General features: G+C 34.8%; 1 protein-coding gene across 1 annotated transcript in view; it reads right to left on the bottom strand.

The window, feature by feature from the left end:
* Positions 1-339: 339 nt before the first annotated feature.
* Positions 340-18,886, bottom strand: part of nrbp2a (nuclear receptor binding protein 2a) — a 41,603-nt gene continuing 23,056 nt past the window's right edge. Inside the window, exons 2-18 of the mRNA XM_046851722.1 lie at positions 14,536-14,658; positions 11,527-11,628; positions 11,128-11,217; positions 10,866-10,906; positions 9,106-9,200; positions 8,998-9,021; positions 7,761-7,844; positions 7,545-7,600; positions 7,347-7,442; positions 5,714-5,846; positions 4,560-4,662; positions 4,427-4,477; positions 4,202-4,337; positions 3,998-4,051; positions 3,844-3,907; positions 3,266-3,321; positions 340-3,144 (exon numbers count right to left, since the gene is read on the bottom strand). Coding sequence (XP_046707678.1) covers positions 3,046-3,144; positions 3,266-3,321; positions 3,844-3,907; positions 3,998-4,051; positions 4,202-4,337; positions 4,427-4,477; positions 4,560-4,662; positions 5,714-5,846; positions 7,347-7,442; positions 7,545-7,600; positions 7,761-7,844; positions 8,998-9,021; positions 9,106-9,200; positions 10,866-10,906; positions 11,128-11,217; positions 11,527-11,628; positions 14,536-14,658 — 1,407 coding nt within the window. The 3' untranslated portion in view covers positions 340-3,045. The remainder of the gene's footprint in view (positions 3,145-3,265; positions 3,322-3,843; positions 3,908-3,997; positions 4,052-4,201; positions 4,338-4,426; positions 4,478-4,559; positions 4,663-5,713; positions 5,847-7,346; positions 7,443-7,544; positions 7,601-7,760; positions 7,845-8,997; positions 9,022-9,105; positions 9,201-10,865; positions 10,907-11,127; positions 11,218-11,526; positions 11,629-14,535; positions 14,659-18,886) is intronic.

Here is an 18,886-nt window from a genome sequence, read left to right as displayed (position 1 = left end):
TTTTTATACTATGATTACATACATTTATTTCATATTAATGTGACCATTTTTTTGTATAGTAGTAGAGCTTTCTATTAAATCGAATTGATTATATTAAATCTAATTGAGCATTATATAGCCTTCTTGTTTTTGAGCTTCTGCGGTTTGAAAAAAATCAAGCCAAAGACCAGACAGCTAGACTAATAGCTGTAAGGGACTCGGTAACAAGTATAATAATAGCCATGATGATGGGTTTGTGATTTCCACTGTTGCAAAAACAAACAAAAAAAAAAAAACAATCACAAAATCACAAATCCACTTGCCATTGTGAAAGAAAGAAAAAACCTTTGCAGAAACAAATGCATCTTATGATTCTTCAGATTTTATTGAGCAATTTGAATGTTGAACAAATTTTGACACCAATAAAAATTCGCATAAATAAAAAAAAAAAAGAAAAATGTTCTAACCAAGGCCTGGGGGGGGATGTCACCAATCGTTATGCAGATATGTGGAGTTACACAAGTTTATTTCTTTAAACCCTTCATCTACTTTTCAGAATGGCATGGAATAATTTAGAGTATAATAGAGAATATACCACTGGTATTTTTCTCACCTGGAAGATTATAAAAGGGCTCAAATATTTCAGAAGGATGTGGTGGTGGCTGTTCATATACTGCACTCCAAACTCACTCCTTTACCAAAAAACTTGGTAATAACATTCTAACATGCAAAAGTATTTCTACAAGGATAAATGGAAACATTTATAAGAAAAAGCCATTCACAAATGTGGTACCATCACAAAAATCTCCCCTGATGTCCAAATAAAAATTTGGAAATGTTTATATAATTGTACATTTGTAATGTAATGTGTCAAATTTCTTTTCCATCATCCACTCCAACCTCAGCTGCCTGTATTGATTCCAGTGTTCTTCAGTATTCGTTTTGGCATGTACATTTATGTAAACGGTTCTTTAATGCAACATCATACATTACAAATCCTGCTGCATATGTTACAAAAACTAAGAACAGCCCTTTGAACCTTGATAGGGGGAGTCCTTCTCAGCCAACATGTCGAGTTTTATGATGAGTTAATTGTAGGATAAGATGTACATTATTTCACATTATAAAGTGTCTGTAGGCTTGAACTGGGAAGTTCAGTGCTCAGAAAATGGTGCTACTTTGGTCTAGATCATTAGTATGATGATGAGTGTTTCCAAGTAAAAAAAGTAACTATAATGGCAAAATCTATTTGCAGTGTCATAAAATGTTGCTGCAAAACCATATTTTCAGGAGCAGTTTTCAATGCTCTGCTAATTTGGAATTCAGAAGATCCAATTATCCAATTTATCCAGCTAAACAGTTGAAGTAATGGGTCTCTGCTAGTTAGTAGTACAGAAGCTTAAACTGGTAATTATCAAAATTAACTGATATACAGTCACCATTGACTATAATAGAGCACACGTACCCCCCTGCAAATTCATACAATTATTCCAATAAGTCAATCATGTATCATTAAGTCATCATAAAATCATTGATGCAAGTAAAGAGCTTCAGGCAATATTCACAATAAACATTAGAATAAAGGGGAAATGATATTAGTGACTAAGACCATGCCATGCTGTTGGTGCCATGCCACATGGCCTGGATTGAGAATTTTTATTTTGGTTTTAACAATGTAAGCTGATGAGAAAAATCAAATGAGAACATACAATGTGTTTTGAGGAGACAGGAAGGTGATGAGAACTCAAATAATCACTCTTTACAACCATAGTGAGCAGAAAAGCATCTCAGACTGCCTTTCCTCTCTGACCTCTCTCATCAACACGGTGTTTCACCTGCAGAACTGTTGTTAACCAGATGTTTTGTGGAAACTTTAGTGACTGCTGTGCAAACACCAGGAAATTGAAATAAACCTAGCTGAGATTATGTTTACGTTTTTACGATTTCATGAATCTCCTGGCTTGTATTTTGCATAAATTTGAATGTATTGCACCACTGCTACTTGATCAGACGACTAGATAATTACTTGAAAGTGCAGGGACACAGTTGCTCCGATTTAAATGGCTAGTGAGCGTGAGGGTGTGTCCGTAGTGGAGAGACATACTCTAAGGAGATGACCCAAATGGTATGAGGAATATTCAACACACTTTACACAAAGTTACAATCTTACCCATTCAGTTTAGCAAGTCTAAGGTTATTACCAGTGAAGAAAACAAATCTGTAGAAATCAAGCTCATGGATGAATGGCAATACTACTTTTGAAACATTTATGTCTTACTTAGGCACTTTGTGCTTGGTAAGAACCAGTCCTCTTTTTTTTTTGTTGTTGTTTTTTTGCTATTTTAGATCTTACATTGGGAGAAGTAATCTAACTATAACAAAAGCAAAAGGGCACTTTGCTACAGTACCCTACATTCATCAGCTTCCTGGACACTTTCATCTTTGAGATATTTATTCAAATCATTTTTTTGTGTGCAGGGAATAAAACAGATCAAATATTTGGAAAGTTTTTCCTCACTGTGAGATTTTAGAGTCATATTTTTAGAGTCTATGGATGATTAATAGTTAAACAATAAATAAATATGCACTGCATTTATAAAAAAAAAAAAAACCTTGACAGTTTAAGACTCATGGGCTGGCAGACCCATGAAAATCGACTACTCGTACTAATAGTATCCTTTCTTGTTTCTTCCCGAAGTTCCTTTGTTCCTTAGACTTTACTTCCGTGGCATTTTCCTTGGCCACTAACTTCTTGGATGGAAGCAGGATATTACATCCAGCATGGTAAAAAAAAATCATCACTGAGAATGTCCACAAAAATCCATCAAACATATAAAGGAATACATGGCGGATTCATCACCGGTAAAAGAGCAACATGCCTGTTGCTGTTTTGGGATAATGGTAATGGTCAGTGTTCTTTATAGCTCTGCTACCATGGAGCTATTCAATTCCGTGCCCTTTAAAAAAAAAAAAAAAAGTGTTGCACTTTTGGTAACTCTTCAGCTTCTTTTCTCTTTTAGCCCCGCCACAGCCAATTTCACAACAGCTTCACCTCCAATGTTCGACTCAGTGCATTAACACGATGGATGAAGGAGATGTGGAAGTCCCGCCCCAGTGTTTCCCCAGGGCCTCTTCCAAAAAGCATGCCAACTTCTCACAGTCATCCTATCCAACATCAACAACACAATCAATTATTCGTTAGTTTAACACACACACATGCTCAAGACTGCATGTTCGATTCAATGACGTCAGACTGTTGTGTTATATAAAAGGCTATATAACCCACCTCGCTAATAAATGCATGGTGGACGAGCTCACTGGCCAGATCTCTGGGGTGGTCAGCTGAAAAACATACATCACATCATATTTAGTTTTGAATTAAAAAGTTAGGTGAAGATATGATTTTATAATTGGTAATTGGTTAATAATTTAGCAAAACAGAGCAATTTACACTACCGTCATATATAAACTTTACAGTGGGACGTGCTTTGTTTTAGTGATAAAAAAATAAGAAAGACAGGATCTTAAATTGGGCTTTGAAACTACAAAAACACAGAAAAAATGCGTGCTCTAGCACAGAGGCAACTGAACTCTGTTGACTGCTGGCGAGAGTAAGACATCTAACCAGGCGGGAGATGTGTACATCCTGGCAGCATCCCATAGTATCATATCGCTATGGTCATTGTAGTAAGATCGAAAAATCTCAAGTCGAACTATTGTAACTCGAGGACTACCCGTATACGGTAATTTGTAAATGCCTACCAGTGATTTATCAACTAGCTCAAATGTAACAATATAAATTATGTGATTATAATTTTGAATATTGAATTAGGTCTCTGAACGAGGTGATGTATGTTGACTTACTTGGAAGCACATCACAGCTAAGCTGGCGATGAAGTTTGTCGTCCATCTTCAAAAACAAAGAGAGCTGAAAAACGAGAGATGATTTCTTTATATAAAGTCAAGTTGAGAGACAACGTGTCTGATTTAAAGTAATTGAGTTGTGTGTTAAACTTACATGACTCCTTGTGCCTTCCTCATTAGTCTCTAGATTACAGTGCATCTGGATAACCTGCAAAAAAGTAGTGACATTTATGAACACAAGACAAAATTTGGGAAAATGCATATTGGAAACCCATTAAACTCTCACAATGTAAAGTGTTCCACACAAATCAGATCTACTTTACAACTATAAGTTTATAAACTGTGAATTTTGGCTTACCTTCCTCGTCTCTGTCTCTTGAGGCTCCGGAGTTGGAGTCTTCACCGTCTCCATATGCTCCTGGGACAGAGAGAGGGCACGCGGAATAGGATGCGGCCGTTGCGACGCGAAGTTCATTAGGGGGTAGATGCCATTCCTGAGAATTATAAAACACATTCAAATGGATTTAAAAACAATATAAGAGCACATGCCTTCATCTAGCCCTCTGTCCCCCTCCAAACTTACTTAACATCCTCAAGGAACTTGTCCAGCTCCAACGGAGACACATGGGAGTACCTTTCAGATAGAAGAGAAGGCAGTGAAGAGAGAGAAAACATGTGATTAGCAGAAATGTGGCACAGACACATGAGCGACGTACTTTAGCTGGATTCCCGGTCGGTCACTGTGGTTTATCTCTGCCATGATGCCGTTTGGGTCTATAGCCTTGGTCTTCTCCTCTACACAGTTCTCAGGAAGCAGATCTGTTTTATAAGGGAATTATGGGAAAGCTCTTAAATAGTTATACAATTTTTTTTTTTTTGCATTAATAAACCTTTTACAATTTCTAGATGTTGCCTATTTATTTATGTTTCGACTTGGGACTGTGGCAGATACAGATTCACGTTAATCAAACCAAACTTATGGGTTTATTCAAGACTTAATAACAGCTTGAACCCAATTTGGTGTGAGCCACAGAATGTTGACAAATGTAAGAGTGGGAAAACTCACTAAATGTAAATAAAATAAAAAAATATATACTGGTTTAAAAAATTAAAAAATAAATAAAACAATTTACTGGTTTAAAAAATTTAAAAATAAATAATAAATTAAAAAATGCTTAATTGAATGTCCTATACATTTTGTTATGTTCGATCATATGATATGATCGAACATCAACCCACTCCATTTGAGGGCTGTATTTACATTTGAACTTGCTACTCCTGTTGTATTGTTAGTTGCATAGAACGAGAAACACAAAGATCTGACTTTTAGAGTTTTACAACATAGTAGTGTTATTGATTAAGGTTGGTTGTTAGTTGAATTAGATGATAAAATATTAACGTAAACGTTCAATTCATTTGTATTTGTATAGCGCTTTTAACAATGGACATTGTCTCAAAGCAACTTTACACAGATAATGTGGTAATAAAGAATGAATAAGGTTGTTCTTTATAAGTGTAAGTTTGTCCCTGACGATTGCGGCAAGGAAAAACTCTTTGAGGTGGCATAAGGAGGAAACCTTGAGAGGAACCACACTCAAGAGGGAACCCGTCCTCATCTGGGTGGCACCGAATGTCCATTTATTACAGCTAAACGAGGATGAGATGTGTGGTGATTGTGATCAAATGTTGTCCTGAGTCAGTATAGCAGACATTTCACATATTACTGAACATCCACCAGTCATGTAAGTACAAACGGGCATTACATTTAGTATCCGTTCCAACAAGATGAAATAACAAGAATAATGGAATAATGGCAAAAAATTCTCAGATGTTCAAACATGAATCATTCTAAGAATGTGTGTTCACTCACACTGGTTGCTGATAAAGCAGTGGGCAGCAAGCAGCTTCAAGGAGTGGACTTCAAACAGTACTCTGTGGAACAGCAGGTCATGAGCCGTCGGCCTTATCTTGGCCTCTGTTCGCACGCATGACTGCGTGAACTCCTGAGTAAGCATATAAGCGAATGAATTTGCTTTAATCATTACTTTCCCTCGTCATATGACAAAACAAGATTATAAATATTTTAGTGTCCTTTCTATGACCTCTATTGTTTTTATGTTATATTCACATTCCTGTTTGACAAAGACGACTATTAAAACAAAAGCATTGCATCCTTCTCTTATTCTTGCAATATGTGAGTTAACTCCAGACTCCTGTTTAGGTAATAATACAAAAAATATATAATTTCTCTTTCAACTTTAATAAACACTACTTTTAGCCACTGGATTCAGGATCTTATGAATGATCTTACACTAGAGAAGATTGGTACTCCACTAAAAGCTATAGTCAAACGTTTTTTCTTCATTAGGCAGCCCATGGCGACAATCATAAAGCAAATGGATCAGAACTGAATATTAGCTATTTGATTTTGTTGCTGTCATTCCTGTTTCCTCTCTTTCTCTCATTTAATTTATTAATTTGACCTACTATTGAAACCAAACAGGCATTTTATTAAAAATTGTTTTAAAAATGTAAATTGTTGTTTACAAATGTTAATATTAATAAACTGCGTTAAAAAAATTATAATTTTTGTTTTGCATCCCACCGACTAAAGCCAAGGTACGTACATAACCGTGAATTGTGTGTACCTTTCCACCCTTAGTTTATATATATATATATATATATATATATATATATATATATATATATAAAATTATAGTTAAATTATAGCATAGAATAGTTTAAGAGTGTACATAATATGATGTATGAGCAAGAAAATAAATATATTTTTTTATTGTTCAATATAATTTCTGTTCTATTATATATGTATACATATAAAATAAATAAATAAATAAAACAAAAACAGAAGTATTGATTGACCCAAATCAGTTCACAGCAAGTTTACAGATTTAACCCTACAATACCTTGAAAGTACATTAAACAACCAAGTTTCATTTTACATTTCTAAAATCTACATAAAACATGTCCACGATAAGGCACAAGCTAGTCCTGAATTGTACTGAGAACCTAGCGTGATACCAAGAAAAACAGATTCCTTTCCTAACCCCTCAATGTTTGGTCAGCTGCCTGTCCTGCTGTCCCTTTAAGAAAACTGCAGATGGTTAATGGAACAAAAATGAAAATCCTTCATGTTATACTGGCTGTATGCTAGGTTTCACATCCTGATTAGCATGTTAAAAGCTATGGCATAACCCCTCTAGACTCTCGAAGGTGTAATAACCCTTCCTAACAGTTTCTTTTATATAATAACTAATCTCTAGAAAGTGTTCCAGAGAATGTGAAATCTAGTATATAATGCTGTGCTTTAAACACATTTTTGTTTTTTAGTAGCATGTCTGAATGCGTATCAGTTGCTAACAAACCGTTTAGATGCTACAGGCTGATTGTTTTTGTATTGTAAATATTGCAGTAGTCTCCAATAGTACATTTCCTGCAGAACACACACACCCTGCTTATAATAAAATTGTAAACATAGTGTTTACCCTCATAAGAGGGTCCTCCAGTGACTGTCCAGCATTTGCTATGGCCTCTTTAGAAACAGCAGTGTCCCCATTGGCCTGAATCTCCAGAACAGCCATCTTGATTGGAGGGACAGAACAGAACATCATCAGCCACTGTATTTGAGTTGTGATTGAGTAACAAGGTTGTAATTTTTCAAAGTCAGTTTTTAAGCTTTATACCTCCAAAGCACAGATTCCAAAAGAATATATATCAATAGAGTAGTCGTCCTCAGCAACTGCAGAGGCAAAAGCAAAAAGGAGAAATCAAACGCTATAACGCTTTTAGGAGTAGAACAAAAAAAAAAACAAGACATACAACATAAAAAAGGAAAAATGAGAAACTAAGTGCAAGACAAATTGTAAGAGAGCTACAGGCTGATGTAGATGGACACTCACGGCCGTACTCTGGAGCAAAGTAGTGCTGATTGCGCATCTCGTCTCGGTGCTGGTGCACATTCCCATGGATGGCCTCTGGGAATACTGGAAAAAAAAAAAAGCATACTAACAGACAGCCTCAACAAACACAAGATTGCCCGATTGCTTGTGTGTGAACATGAAGGAAGAAAGTCCATGTAAGCTGCAGCTGGTAATCATTTGTAAGGATTATGAAGTACTAATCCACTAGACTAGACTGGTTACAGAACTCGATCCTTATTTACAGCAATTAAAGTTAAATAATAGTCTGTAACAAAGAAGCAAAATTCTGAGGTAAAATTACAGCATTATGTAATACATGTGTGCATATGGATAATTATTATTATTTGCACATTGTAGATGATTTTGTTTTATTTTGTATAGGATGTATACGGATGCAGTAGCCCATAGCTATTTCCCCATGACAATGCCACCGTATAGAAAGCCAGCTCCATAAAGATATGGTTTACATGGTTTGGAAAGGAAGATCTTGAGTGGCCTGCTGTCACCTACATCAGTACATGACTTTTTCTAACACTCTTATTCCTGAATGAGCAGAAATCTACACAACCTCACTCCAAAATCTAATGAAAGATCTTTCCAGAAGAGTTGGTTAAAACTGCAAATGGGGTCTAAATATTAAATAAAATGTTTAATAAAGCACTTTTGTCCATATAGTGTAGATCGCTGGCCATTATAATAGAAAAATTGCTTTCGTTTTTCTATCAGCCAATCAAACCATAAAATCAAGCTAACATGAATAAATGATCGTGCAACTTGAAGTTGAAAAAATAAAATGTTTACCTCAAACAAATGGGAAATTGTGGATTTTTTCTCCCAGTTGAATAAAAAAATCATATTATTTACTAAGTTGAGTTTGAGTTTTACATCAGAAAATCATATGCATTTGTTAAAGCCAACAGCCTGTAAAAAGGTTTGTATTCACGTTACACACATATCAGCATGCTTTTTAAAATACAGTATTATTAAGGTAGGCTTTTTGTGCTGGGTTTTGTGTATCTGAGTTTCATTTATCAAGAATTGTTAATAGAAGAATAAAAACTCATTCACATATTGTTTCCTACCATCAAACTAAATAATTCAAACAGTTATTCTTCAATAGGGGACTGCTGCCTGTCCACTGTCTGTACATCTTGTAAATCAGAGCTATAAGACTAGCATGCATTTAAAAAATGGTGGCACATAAAGGAGAACATACCGTTGACGAATAGCCTGTGCCACACTGTGGAGAGATGAGAGAGAAAAAAAAAAGATTAACTATGGACAATAAACTACAAAACTACAAAACTACAGAGCGAGGAGGCACCTGAGCCGATCTTTATAAGGCCATTGTGCTGGATGAAGATGGTGTCACAGGTCAGGTTGCCATGAATGATCGGAGGATCACATGAGTGCAGGTAACTGGTGGAAGGAAAGAACAAGATACAATGTGTTAAATTTGCCGATTGTCGATTTGACCATTTTCTTCCTCTCTTTTTATCACTGGCTCAGACAAACTGTGCCGTAAACCAATCAAATGATAAATTTCTCTCTTATTTGCAGTAAAACAAGCGGATTACTAAAATTAAAAACACCCTTGAAGGCAAAGTCATGCATGGCCAAGCATTTACCTTTACATTATAAACAAACCATAATCTGTCATTTCATTATCTTCAGGGTGTAACAGTGTTGACAATATATCACTTGTTACTGCAGAAATATGCTACATTTATCTACACATATAACAACTGTATAATAGCATCTTATATATATATATATATATATATATATATATATATATATATATATATATATATATATATATATATAAATTATGTATAGTACCATTCTACCTGTAATATTTATTTGACTGTATAAAAACCATGGTAATAAACCCTTTCTCCTCCATGATCACTCCATAATTGAGTACAATGAATAAAAAGCAGATGTTGGGTTAGAATCCATCCTGAGGTAAATTCGAAGGCAGCGGTACAGAAACAAACAATACACGCACTCTGTGTTAAAGGTAATTATGTACGATGACCCTGGAGGCTGTTTCAACCATCCTGCTTAATGCTGCGCTTTGTTTAAAATGCTGATTAGCAAGACAGCTGCCCTTATACCCACGTTTTTTTTTGAATGGCAGCTGCCTCACTACGGTAGCCTGTTGATTGCAACGCAGCTTATTGATGCCTTAGAAAGTTGGCTGCAATGTGTTGAAAAATGCCATCTCCTAAAATTTGAGGTTATAAACCTATATAATGATATATATTAATAAATTGTAATAGTTGGCAATCAATTATGCTTCTAGGTTAATTATTACAGAAACCTACAGATTGTAGATTGATTGCAGCAAAATGACTGTGTTAGCAGCTTTGAAAATGAAAAAAAATGAATAATGAAAATATGCAACAATCATTTGCTTAATATTGTTAAATTATTGTTAAAATAATTTGCAATATTGTTTAAATTATAGGAAGATGACATGGCACCAATTAGCAAATTTTTATAACAGTTTTATGGTAATAATAATAATTTATTTTTATATATATAAAACGAATTAACGAAAATTAATTTTAACAGTACTAATTTTATAAATGTGTGATTAATGTAGCATGCATTTCTGTTTGACCATTTATATATATATATATATATATATATATATATATATATATATATATATATATATATATATATATATATTTATTTATTTTTTTTTTAATTAAAAACATACATTTGCATAAAGCATCCATATTCGTCCATGCCCATGTTGATTAGAGTATTAAACTTGAAAAGTATCATTTTTAAGGTTTTTTGAACATTTAAAACAGATAAAAATGTGCGATCAAGTTGCAATTAATCAGGAGTTCATTCATGACAATCATGCGATTATGTGAGGCTCATATCAATTTAATACTTATTATTGAATAAACAAACACAAAAAAACTAATAAATAGTTTTTGCAGGTCAACTGTAGTATGCTAATTTATATTATTAAAAAAATGAATGAATGAAACCTGTGCTGATTCTAACAGATTTGTTTCAGTGTCTTTCAGTAACAGTAATGAGACTGGCCTGATAGCTTACCTGAGGGCAGACAAGATCTGTGTGCACCAGCGTTTCCATGCCTACAGCACAAACCACATAAAGAGAATGAGACAGGAGTGTAGGCACACACACACACACACACACACACACACACACAATGGTGAATGGTGCAGACAGGGTGTGTGGATGCAAAAGTTAGGTTCCCGCTTTACCACAGGGTGGTGGTGTAATGCTTGTAAACTTGTGTACGAGAGAAGGAACTGAAACGGTCAAAAATAAACAGATAAAAAAAACATTCTACCTTAACATTCATAGTCTTGTGATTTTTCTTCGTTTTCTTCAGAAACTGTTTAAGACTTCCGGAGGACATGTACTCTGTGATAAAAATCACCTGTGACACAAAGACAGTGATGTTACATTAAAAGTGGCTTCACAGTGACATTATAATTATTTAATCATTTTTCTAATCATAATCTAACAATCTCAAAATTAAACTGTTAAAAGTTATTGCAAGAAAAGCAAAGTACATTCATTAAAAAAGGGCGATATTTCTGAATTTACAGAAACAAAATCATTTTTCATAGTTGCTTATATCACTTCATATTAATTCCCTATTGATAAAAGAAATGAACCCTGAAAACTGTTTACAGGGTACAATACAAATTGTGCTTTTGTGCATATTTGGATCTTTATATCTCACCCTGGCTCGGTTGTCCCTCATGTCCAGCCAGTATTTATGAAACTTAACGATGTTGGGGTGCTCCACCTGCATGAGGTTCTCGAACATTTCCTTGATTCTGTCCTGTACACACACACACACAATCGATATATAGTACGTCTATCCCATTATATACAGTGCCTGGACCCTAATGTAGACTGGTTTATATAATTTTGTGCAACATTACACACAAGCTGCACTGCTGAGACTGAGATTTTGCTGAAATAAAGTACACACTGAGTAACCAATCTGGGGATGAAATGATATTTCAGAGTTATGGTAGGAGAAACTAGCAACTGGTAAGACCAATACCTCTCCATACAAAATCTAAAACCAGTTACAAAAGACAGATTTTGCTTTATAACTGTAGCTATATTGTTTTAATAAATGTGCATTACAGTAATCCGCTGTTTATCAAGATAAACAGATGCCCAAAAAAATACAGTACTGTACTGTATTAACATTTTAATTCATTTAAACATTAATCATTATATTTTTATTGATACATTACATTAATTCAAATTAAAACTCCTTTAAAACAATTCCCTATAAGTTTTTTGGCCTATCGTGCTATCCGCGAGGAAAAAAAAGAAAACGGGAAAATCATCGGGAAAATCACCAAAACAAGTTAGTTATGTGGCAAATACAATTCCGTAATAAACCGTGGACACGAGATTTAAAGAAAAGCGGGGAATTACTGTATTTTGGATTATATCACAATATTGTGGAATACTCGTGTGTTTGGTCAGATGGCATTAATTCATTTTGTAGCGTAACCTTAAAAGAGCTTTACTTTACTTTTTTTATTTAATGATTTCAGTTTTTTAATTAATTATTCAATTTAATTTAATGCATTTAATATATTTTTTACACAATAATAATAGTAAAATGGTGTGCTGTTTTCAGCATTAAGTTTTGTATGATGAGGTGTTTTTTTAGCATTTCTATATGTTTCCAGTACCAGCATTTTGTAGAATTTAGAAAAGATTGTTTATGCCTGAAGTATTGTAATGCATTTCTGCACCCCGATCTTATTCATACTGCATTGGCTCCCAATGAAATTTCACACCATCTATAATATAGTATTGAATGTGCAGGCTATTTGTTGGTACCTTAAATATTGACAGCTACAAAAGGGGGGCAGAACTATGTTTTACAATGTCCCACGGTTATGAAACAGCCTTTTAATTTGTGTTCAGGGACTCGGACACAGTTCATTAATCTGGGCTAAAAGCGAAGCCTTTTGTTAATATTTATTTTTTTAGGTAAGGGAGCAGATCTGAATCTTAGCAACTTATTGAGATAAATTTATGCATTTAAAATCTATATGCTCTTTCTGTTTATTTCTGCAAATCTGCTTTTTTTTCTTTTAATAGAAGGCAAGTCTGCACAGGGGAAGTCTGCATCGTTTCTTCGTTCGATTTAATTTGAAGAGAGAATGAAAGGCATGAGAGGAAATGCCTGTTTATAGCTGGCAAACTGAAAGTGATAAACCTAACAATTCACCATGTGTCATTTTTTTTAAAAATAAAACGTTGATAACACTTGCAAACATGCCTAAAATAATCAACTGCAAGGTTGTACCAGTACCAGCTGTGCTTTGTGTTGCACTGTATCACACTTCCCCACCCCCGTTAACTATTTTCCTGAAACGGCACAACTGTTATCTCAAAATCATAGTCACAGGTTAATCCCTCTGAAAGTTCAAGCAAGAACCTGATTAACTAGTGTGGATGCTTCCAAACATGTGCACTGCATGGCACAACTAATACGACAGAGTGTGCTCTTTGGCATGTATACAAATGCCGCAAAGACATGGTTGACCTTGATTTTGGAGCAAAATGCCAAGAGGAAAGGATTTCAGTCCTGGAAAATGACTTTGAATGAGGGTTCATTATTAGGGCATGACTGCCAGAAGCTTCAGGCACAGAGACTGTTTGAATAGGAACAGCGACTACAGCGACATTTGACATTTAGATCTATAGGAAAAAAAGCACAAAATCGTGGTGGTTGTGGTTGAAGGCACACACTGAAAGAAGTGAATGTTGCTTTTGAATTAGAAAACTGAAGAGTGACTGTTCTTCAGACTTTAAATTACATTAAAGCAAGTGGAAATACCTTGAGTATGGACAAGTTTATATAATGTTTCCTATTACAAAATATTACAATAACCCCATTTATGTCAGATTGTTAAACAGATTTCACGATCTTTGTGCTAATTTCTTTGAGTTTTACATTTATTTCTGGAAAGAAAAAAACATTTTCTGCCAATCGAGTAAGAAAACTAGAACCTTGCAATGATTAATTATGCCCAAAAATAGGTTTAATACACTTATGTTTGGTTTATCGCAATCATATAATAAGAAACACTAGATCCATTTGACTATACACTCAACCGCCGATAAATTTTCACCAAAAATTTTTTATAAAATTATTTTAAAACACATTATTGTATCAAAGTCACACAATCTCTGGATGAATTCACTAAGGAAAAATATTGGCTGCGAATGTGCGTCCAAAATTTGCCGATTTGCGAAACTCGCAGGGGGTCTTAGAACGTTACCCTCGGTTCCGGGGGACCACTTTATTAAAAATTTTATCACAAGACATTCTTTAAATGCAAAAATGGTGGCAATTGGAATGTAACTGTACAAAGACGTAGAGTGAGGAGGTCTGGGGTACAGTCATCAAAGTTTTCAGAGGGGGTGGAGGTCAGAGCTTTTTTAGCAGACCACTCATATCGTCATCTAACAGTTTGGGGAAGAACAACATATGACTGGAAAAGTCAGGTTTCCCAATAAATCCTTTTACCTATATAGTGTATATGTATACATTTACAATGACTGTCATTCACAGTCTGAAGGTCTGACTGCTTCATGACTAGACTTATAGAAAGAGTGCTAGGATTTGATCCACCCTCAAGTTTAGTTCCAACCTCTGACTTAAATAATATGACACTTATCAGAAAGATGAATTAGCGACTGGTCGCACCTCATGAGCCTTGAAGACCTTCTTGTCGGAGAACTGCACCTCGTTCCACACCACCTCCACTCCTTCTTCTGTGTCCATGGCCAAGGAAGCACTCTCAATGCCAGGAACATTCCCTTGACTGAGCTGAAAGAGATAAAAAAACAATTGAAGAGAAGTTTTGAGCTTTCGTTTAGCTTTTGTTGGAGGAGTATGCAACAAAGAATAGATGGCCGCTATCATTGTGCAATTGAATTCATTAAGCTATCATTATATTTAGTAGTGGTTTTAGTTTTACATTGTGCTTTTTACACCAACTGTTTTATATTAACTCTTTACCACAGGATAAATTTATATAATTTCTATAACAGTTAAAGAAAACTGTACAGCTAATGCTGCACACTAATAATATGTTTAAGAAAACCATAATGATTAGTAATTTTTACCCGTCAGTCATCACATCATCTGTATATGTTCCACACACTATTGCTAATGTATATTGTACAAAAGTTCTAGAGTAACTCTATCGTACCTGACGCACAATACCCGTTATTTGCACTACCATGCACTTTCACACTTTATGTACATTACAGATCTGTCATATACTCTGTATCCAATAAACCTGATTCTCGTGATTGTGATGATTGAAAAGTTTTTTTCTGATGACATGTCAATTTAAAATGCATTAAAAGAAATCTTCAGTGTCAGCTTAAATTACTTAAGCTTTCATCCACTGGAAAGTCACCAGGATGGACGACTTTGCACTTATTTCACAGTTATTAACTCCGAGTGAAAGAAAAAGGAAGCCTGCTGAGGAAATGACTGTCTATAGCTGCTGTAACATAAGTGATAACAGGAACTAACTTGTCTTACAGACATTTGTCAAGATTAGATTTAGACATACTTTATTAATCCCATGAGGGAAATTATTGTGTTACAGCAGCGGCAGGTTACACAAACAGCAGTGTTTTCAGTTAAATAATTTTTACTTTTATTGCAACAGGCAATTCAAAAAAGAAAGAAAGAAAAGAGTGTACGAGATTAATTCGTACCTGAAACCCGCTCGTGCTCGCATGTTAATTTTCCCATAAGAATGAACGTAAAAGCAATTAACTCGTTCCCAGACCTCAGTCGATCCCTAATTTCAGCCCTTAAAAAATGTTTTATGCCTAATTTAACACGCAAATATACTTGTAACAAAGTATAAGTATAAAAAGTAATAAATTCTAAACATAACATGCCATATTGCAGACAAAGGATCTCTACTAGACTGTGTGTACACCACGTTCATGCTTTTCTACAATTTCTTCCTTTATTTCAATGGTTATTCTTTTTTCAACCTTCTTTCCAGCACTATCACTACACTTCTTTGGACCCATGATGCTAAATTTATAGTGAAATAAAACTAAAACACTATAAAAACAGACAAAAAGCACGATATTCACACAAGAGAACCCAGAGAACGCATTCAGAACAATGTCTATGAAGCGACTGAGCACGAAGCAAACCAACCGCATCAAAAGAAATGCTCGTCTTCCCGAAATATGCTATTCTTGACCTTCAAGGAACTCGTACAACGGGGTTCCACTGCATCGTCTGTTACAGAGAGGTGAGTCATTGTACAGTGCAACGGCATACGGTAGGAATGATTTCCTGAACTGTTCTTTGTGACAGTGAAACATTAATGGTACATTAAATGTACCAAAATCACAATAACATGAATTTTTTAATCAAATGAAAACATTTTTTTTTTTTTTTAAGTTCAAACCATTTAATCCAAGTCAGTAAACATAGTCATCTTATTACCCAATTATAGGACTCAATTTATCATCTCTACCCATACTACTTTCTTTTTTTCCTAGATTTAACCTCGAAAGGCCAAACAAACATGTTTTTGAATTTTCCCAGACCCATTTCCGTCCAGTCAGAATATAAAAACATCATAAACCATAAAACCTACAGTAAACAAATTCTTGTTTCCTCTCATGTATAAATAGGGCTCTTTCTGACAAAGGTTGCAGTAAGAACTGCTCCTGCCGGGTAACGTGTTCAATGAAAGAACTAGCCGTTTTTTCCTCGTCAATAATCCACACTGCTTTCTATCTTTTCACTTCGGGTGTATGTGGAAGCCTCGGGTTAGTATGAAATGCTTGTAGGGCGACCTACATGAACAAATTTGATAATGAGAGTAAACATTCAGTGAGGTCAAATACAGAAAGAGCCCCATTGTGGACGATGAGCACTTTTGGCCGAGCGTCTTGAGAAAACACAAGGCATTCCTAGAAATGTGTGTTTTCACAGTGTTTCCAGTACCTGGAGCTTTAGGCGACCGGTAGATATATAATTAGGCTGCTCTTAACCCGGGAATCTTTTAAATAAATACACAAACTGTTTGCTAATAGTGGTGATGCCCACAAGGCGACATTAGTTATAAGTGGGGACCGAACTTCCCGTTCGTATCAAAGAAACGCTTGAAAGACTTTGTAGTTAATTGTGACCATGATGTTAAAAAGTTCAATCTAGGTTAAGAATGAATAAGAAAAACAGAAACTTCATTGTATTAATACAAAGACTGCATACTCACTTGGGAAAAATAAATGCCCTCCTTCATTAAGAGTACTGAAGGTTAATTTTAATACCCTTTACTATCAGATCACATTTCAGTTAGCTAACATTATTCTATTGTCTTAGGCTTTTATCGAAATTTACTTGTAATTCACATACATTGTGCCGTTTCGAGTTACAGGAGGTGCACGACACTGACTGACATGTATTGACATATACAATTCAGCCACGTAGAAATTCTTTGCATATCTTAGCTACATTTTAGAGTTAAGACAGACATGATACAACACCCTGAAGCGTAGAGGGTTTCAGAAGCTCAGAAGTAGCGACCCGGCAGAAGCAGGATTTGATTATCAAAATCTTCTGATTAGCAACCTCTAACAACTAACCCCAAGGCCACTACTTCGACCAGAACTAGTTTTAATGACGTCAAATAAATTACATTCGGCCAGACTTAAGAGCATTAAAGCTAATTTAAATTTGTTTGCTCACTCTAAGCCAGTCTTTAACTCTAGGAATCTGTGACGCACATTAAATATGATCAGATCTGCCCGTTTTTGGAGACAATGTGTAAAATTTCACATGAAGGAAATTCAAGAGCCAGTTAAAACACAGATCTAAACTCCAAAGGTCATATAACTGGGAACAGTGTTCTCATAAATCCAGTAGGTACCTAAGCCTTTTTGTTCTAGGCCCTCGTAAATCCTACTACTTTAAACCCATGCCATTACTTCCTAAAAGAAAACAAATAGCGTCTTTATATCCTGCCTTGACATGCTCTCTAAGTGTAGTATTCCCAAATCTTTGCATGACTACACCCTATTCTTACTGTTCATTCATTGTACATTACGCATTGAATGCATGCAGTTCTGCACCTACGTAATTGTTTTGCAGTCATTATTGACTTGTAGGTGTTGAGTACAGGTCAGTGCATGTCTGCATGATTCTGTGAATCAGCAGTTTGACATAGTTCTAGGAAATATACTTTGATACATGTTGAAACGCATGACTTCCTCAATTCTAAAGTTTTGCATTAGGTCAGGGGTCATAAATCTAATCCACAGAAAAGACACCCAATTCCACATGTTTAACCTGTTTATCTTGGATCTAATCAACTGTGAAGTGCACCTTCTAATTGGGTCCCATTAAAACCTGCAGCCACACCTGCCTTTTTTGGAAGAATCTGAAGATTTAAGTCATCTTTTGTTCATTACTATATTATATATATATATATATATATATATATATATATATATATATATAGATAGATAGATAGATAGATAGATAGATAGATAGATAGATAGATAGATAGATAGATAGATAGATAGATAGATAGATAGATAGATAGATAGATAGATAGATAGATAGATAGATAGATAGATAGATAGATAGATAGATAGATAGATAGATAGATAGATAGATAGATAGATAGATAGATAGTACAGACCAAAAGTTTGGACACACCTTCTCATTTTCTTTATTTTCATGACTATGAAAATTGTAGATTCACACTGAAGGCATCAAAATTATGAATTAACACATGTGGAATTATATACATAACAAAAAAGTGTGAAACAACTGAAAATATGTCATATTGTAGGTTCTTCAAAGTAGCCACCTTTTGCTTAGATTACTGCTTTGCACACTCTTGGCATTCTCTTGATGCCTACTTTGAAGAACCTACAATATGACATTTTCAGTTCACTTTTTTGTTATGTATATAATTCCACATGTGTTAATTCACAGTTTTGATGCCTTCAGTGTGACTCTACAATTTTCATAGTTTCTAGTGAAAGGAAATTGTAATGAT

The sequence above is a fragment of the Silurus meridionalis genome, chromosome 6 (genome assembly GCF_014805685.1).
Source record: "Silurus meridionalis isolate SWU-2019-XX chromosome 6, ASM1480568v1, whole genome shotgun sequence".
NCBI lineage: Eukaryota > Metazoa > Chordata > Actinopteri > Siluriformes > Siluridae > Silurus > Silurus meridionalis.
This window is presented reverse-complemented; position numbering and strand designations above follow the sequence as displayed.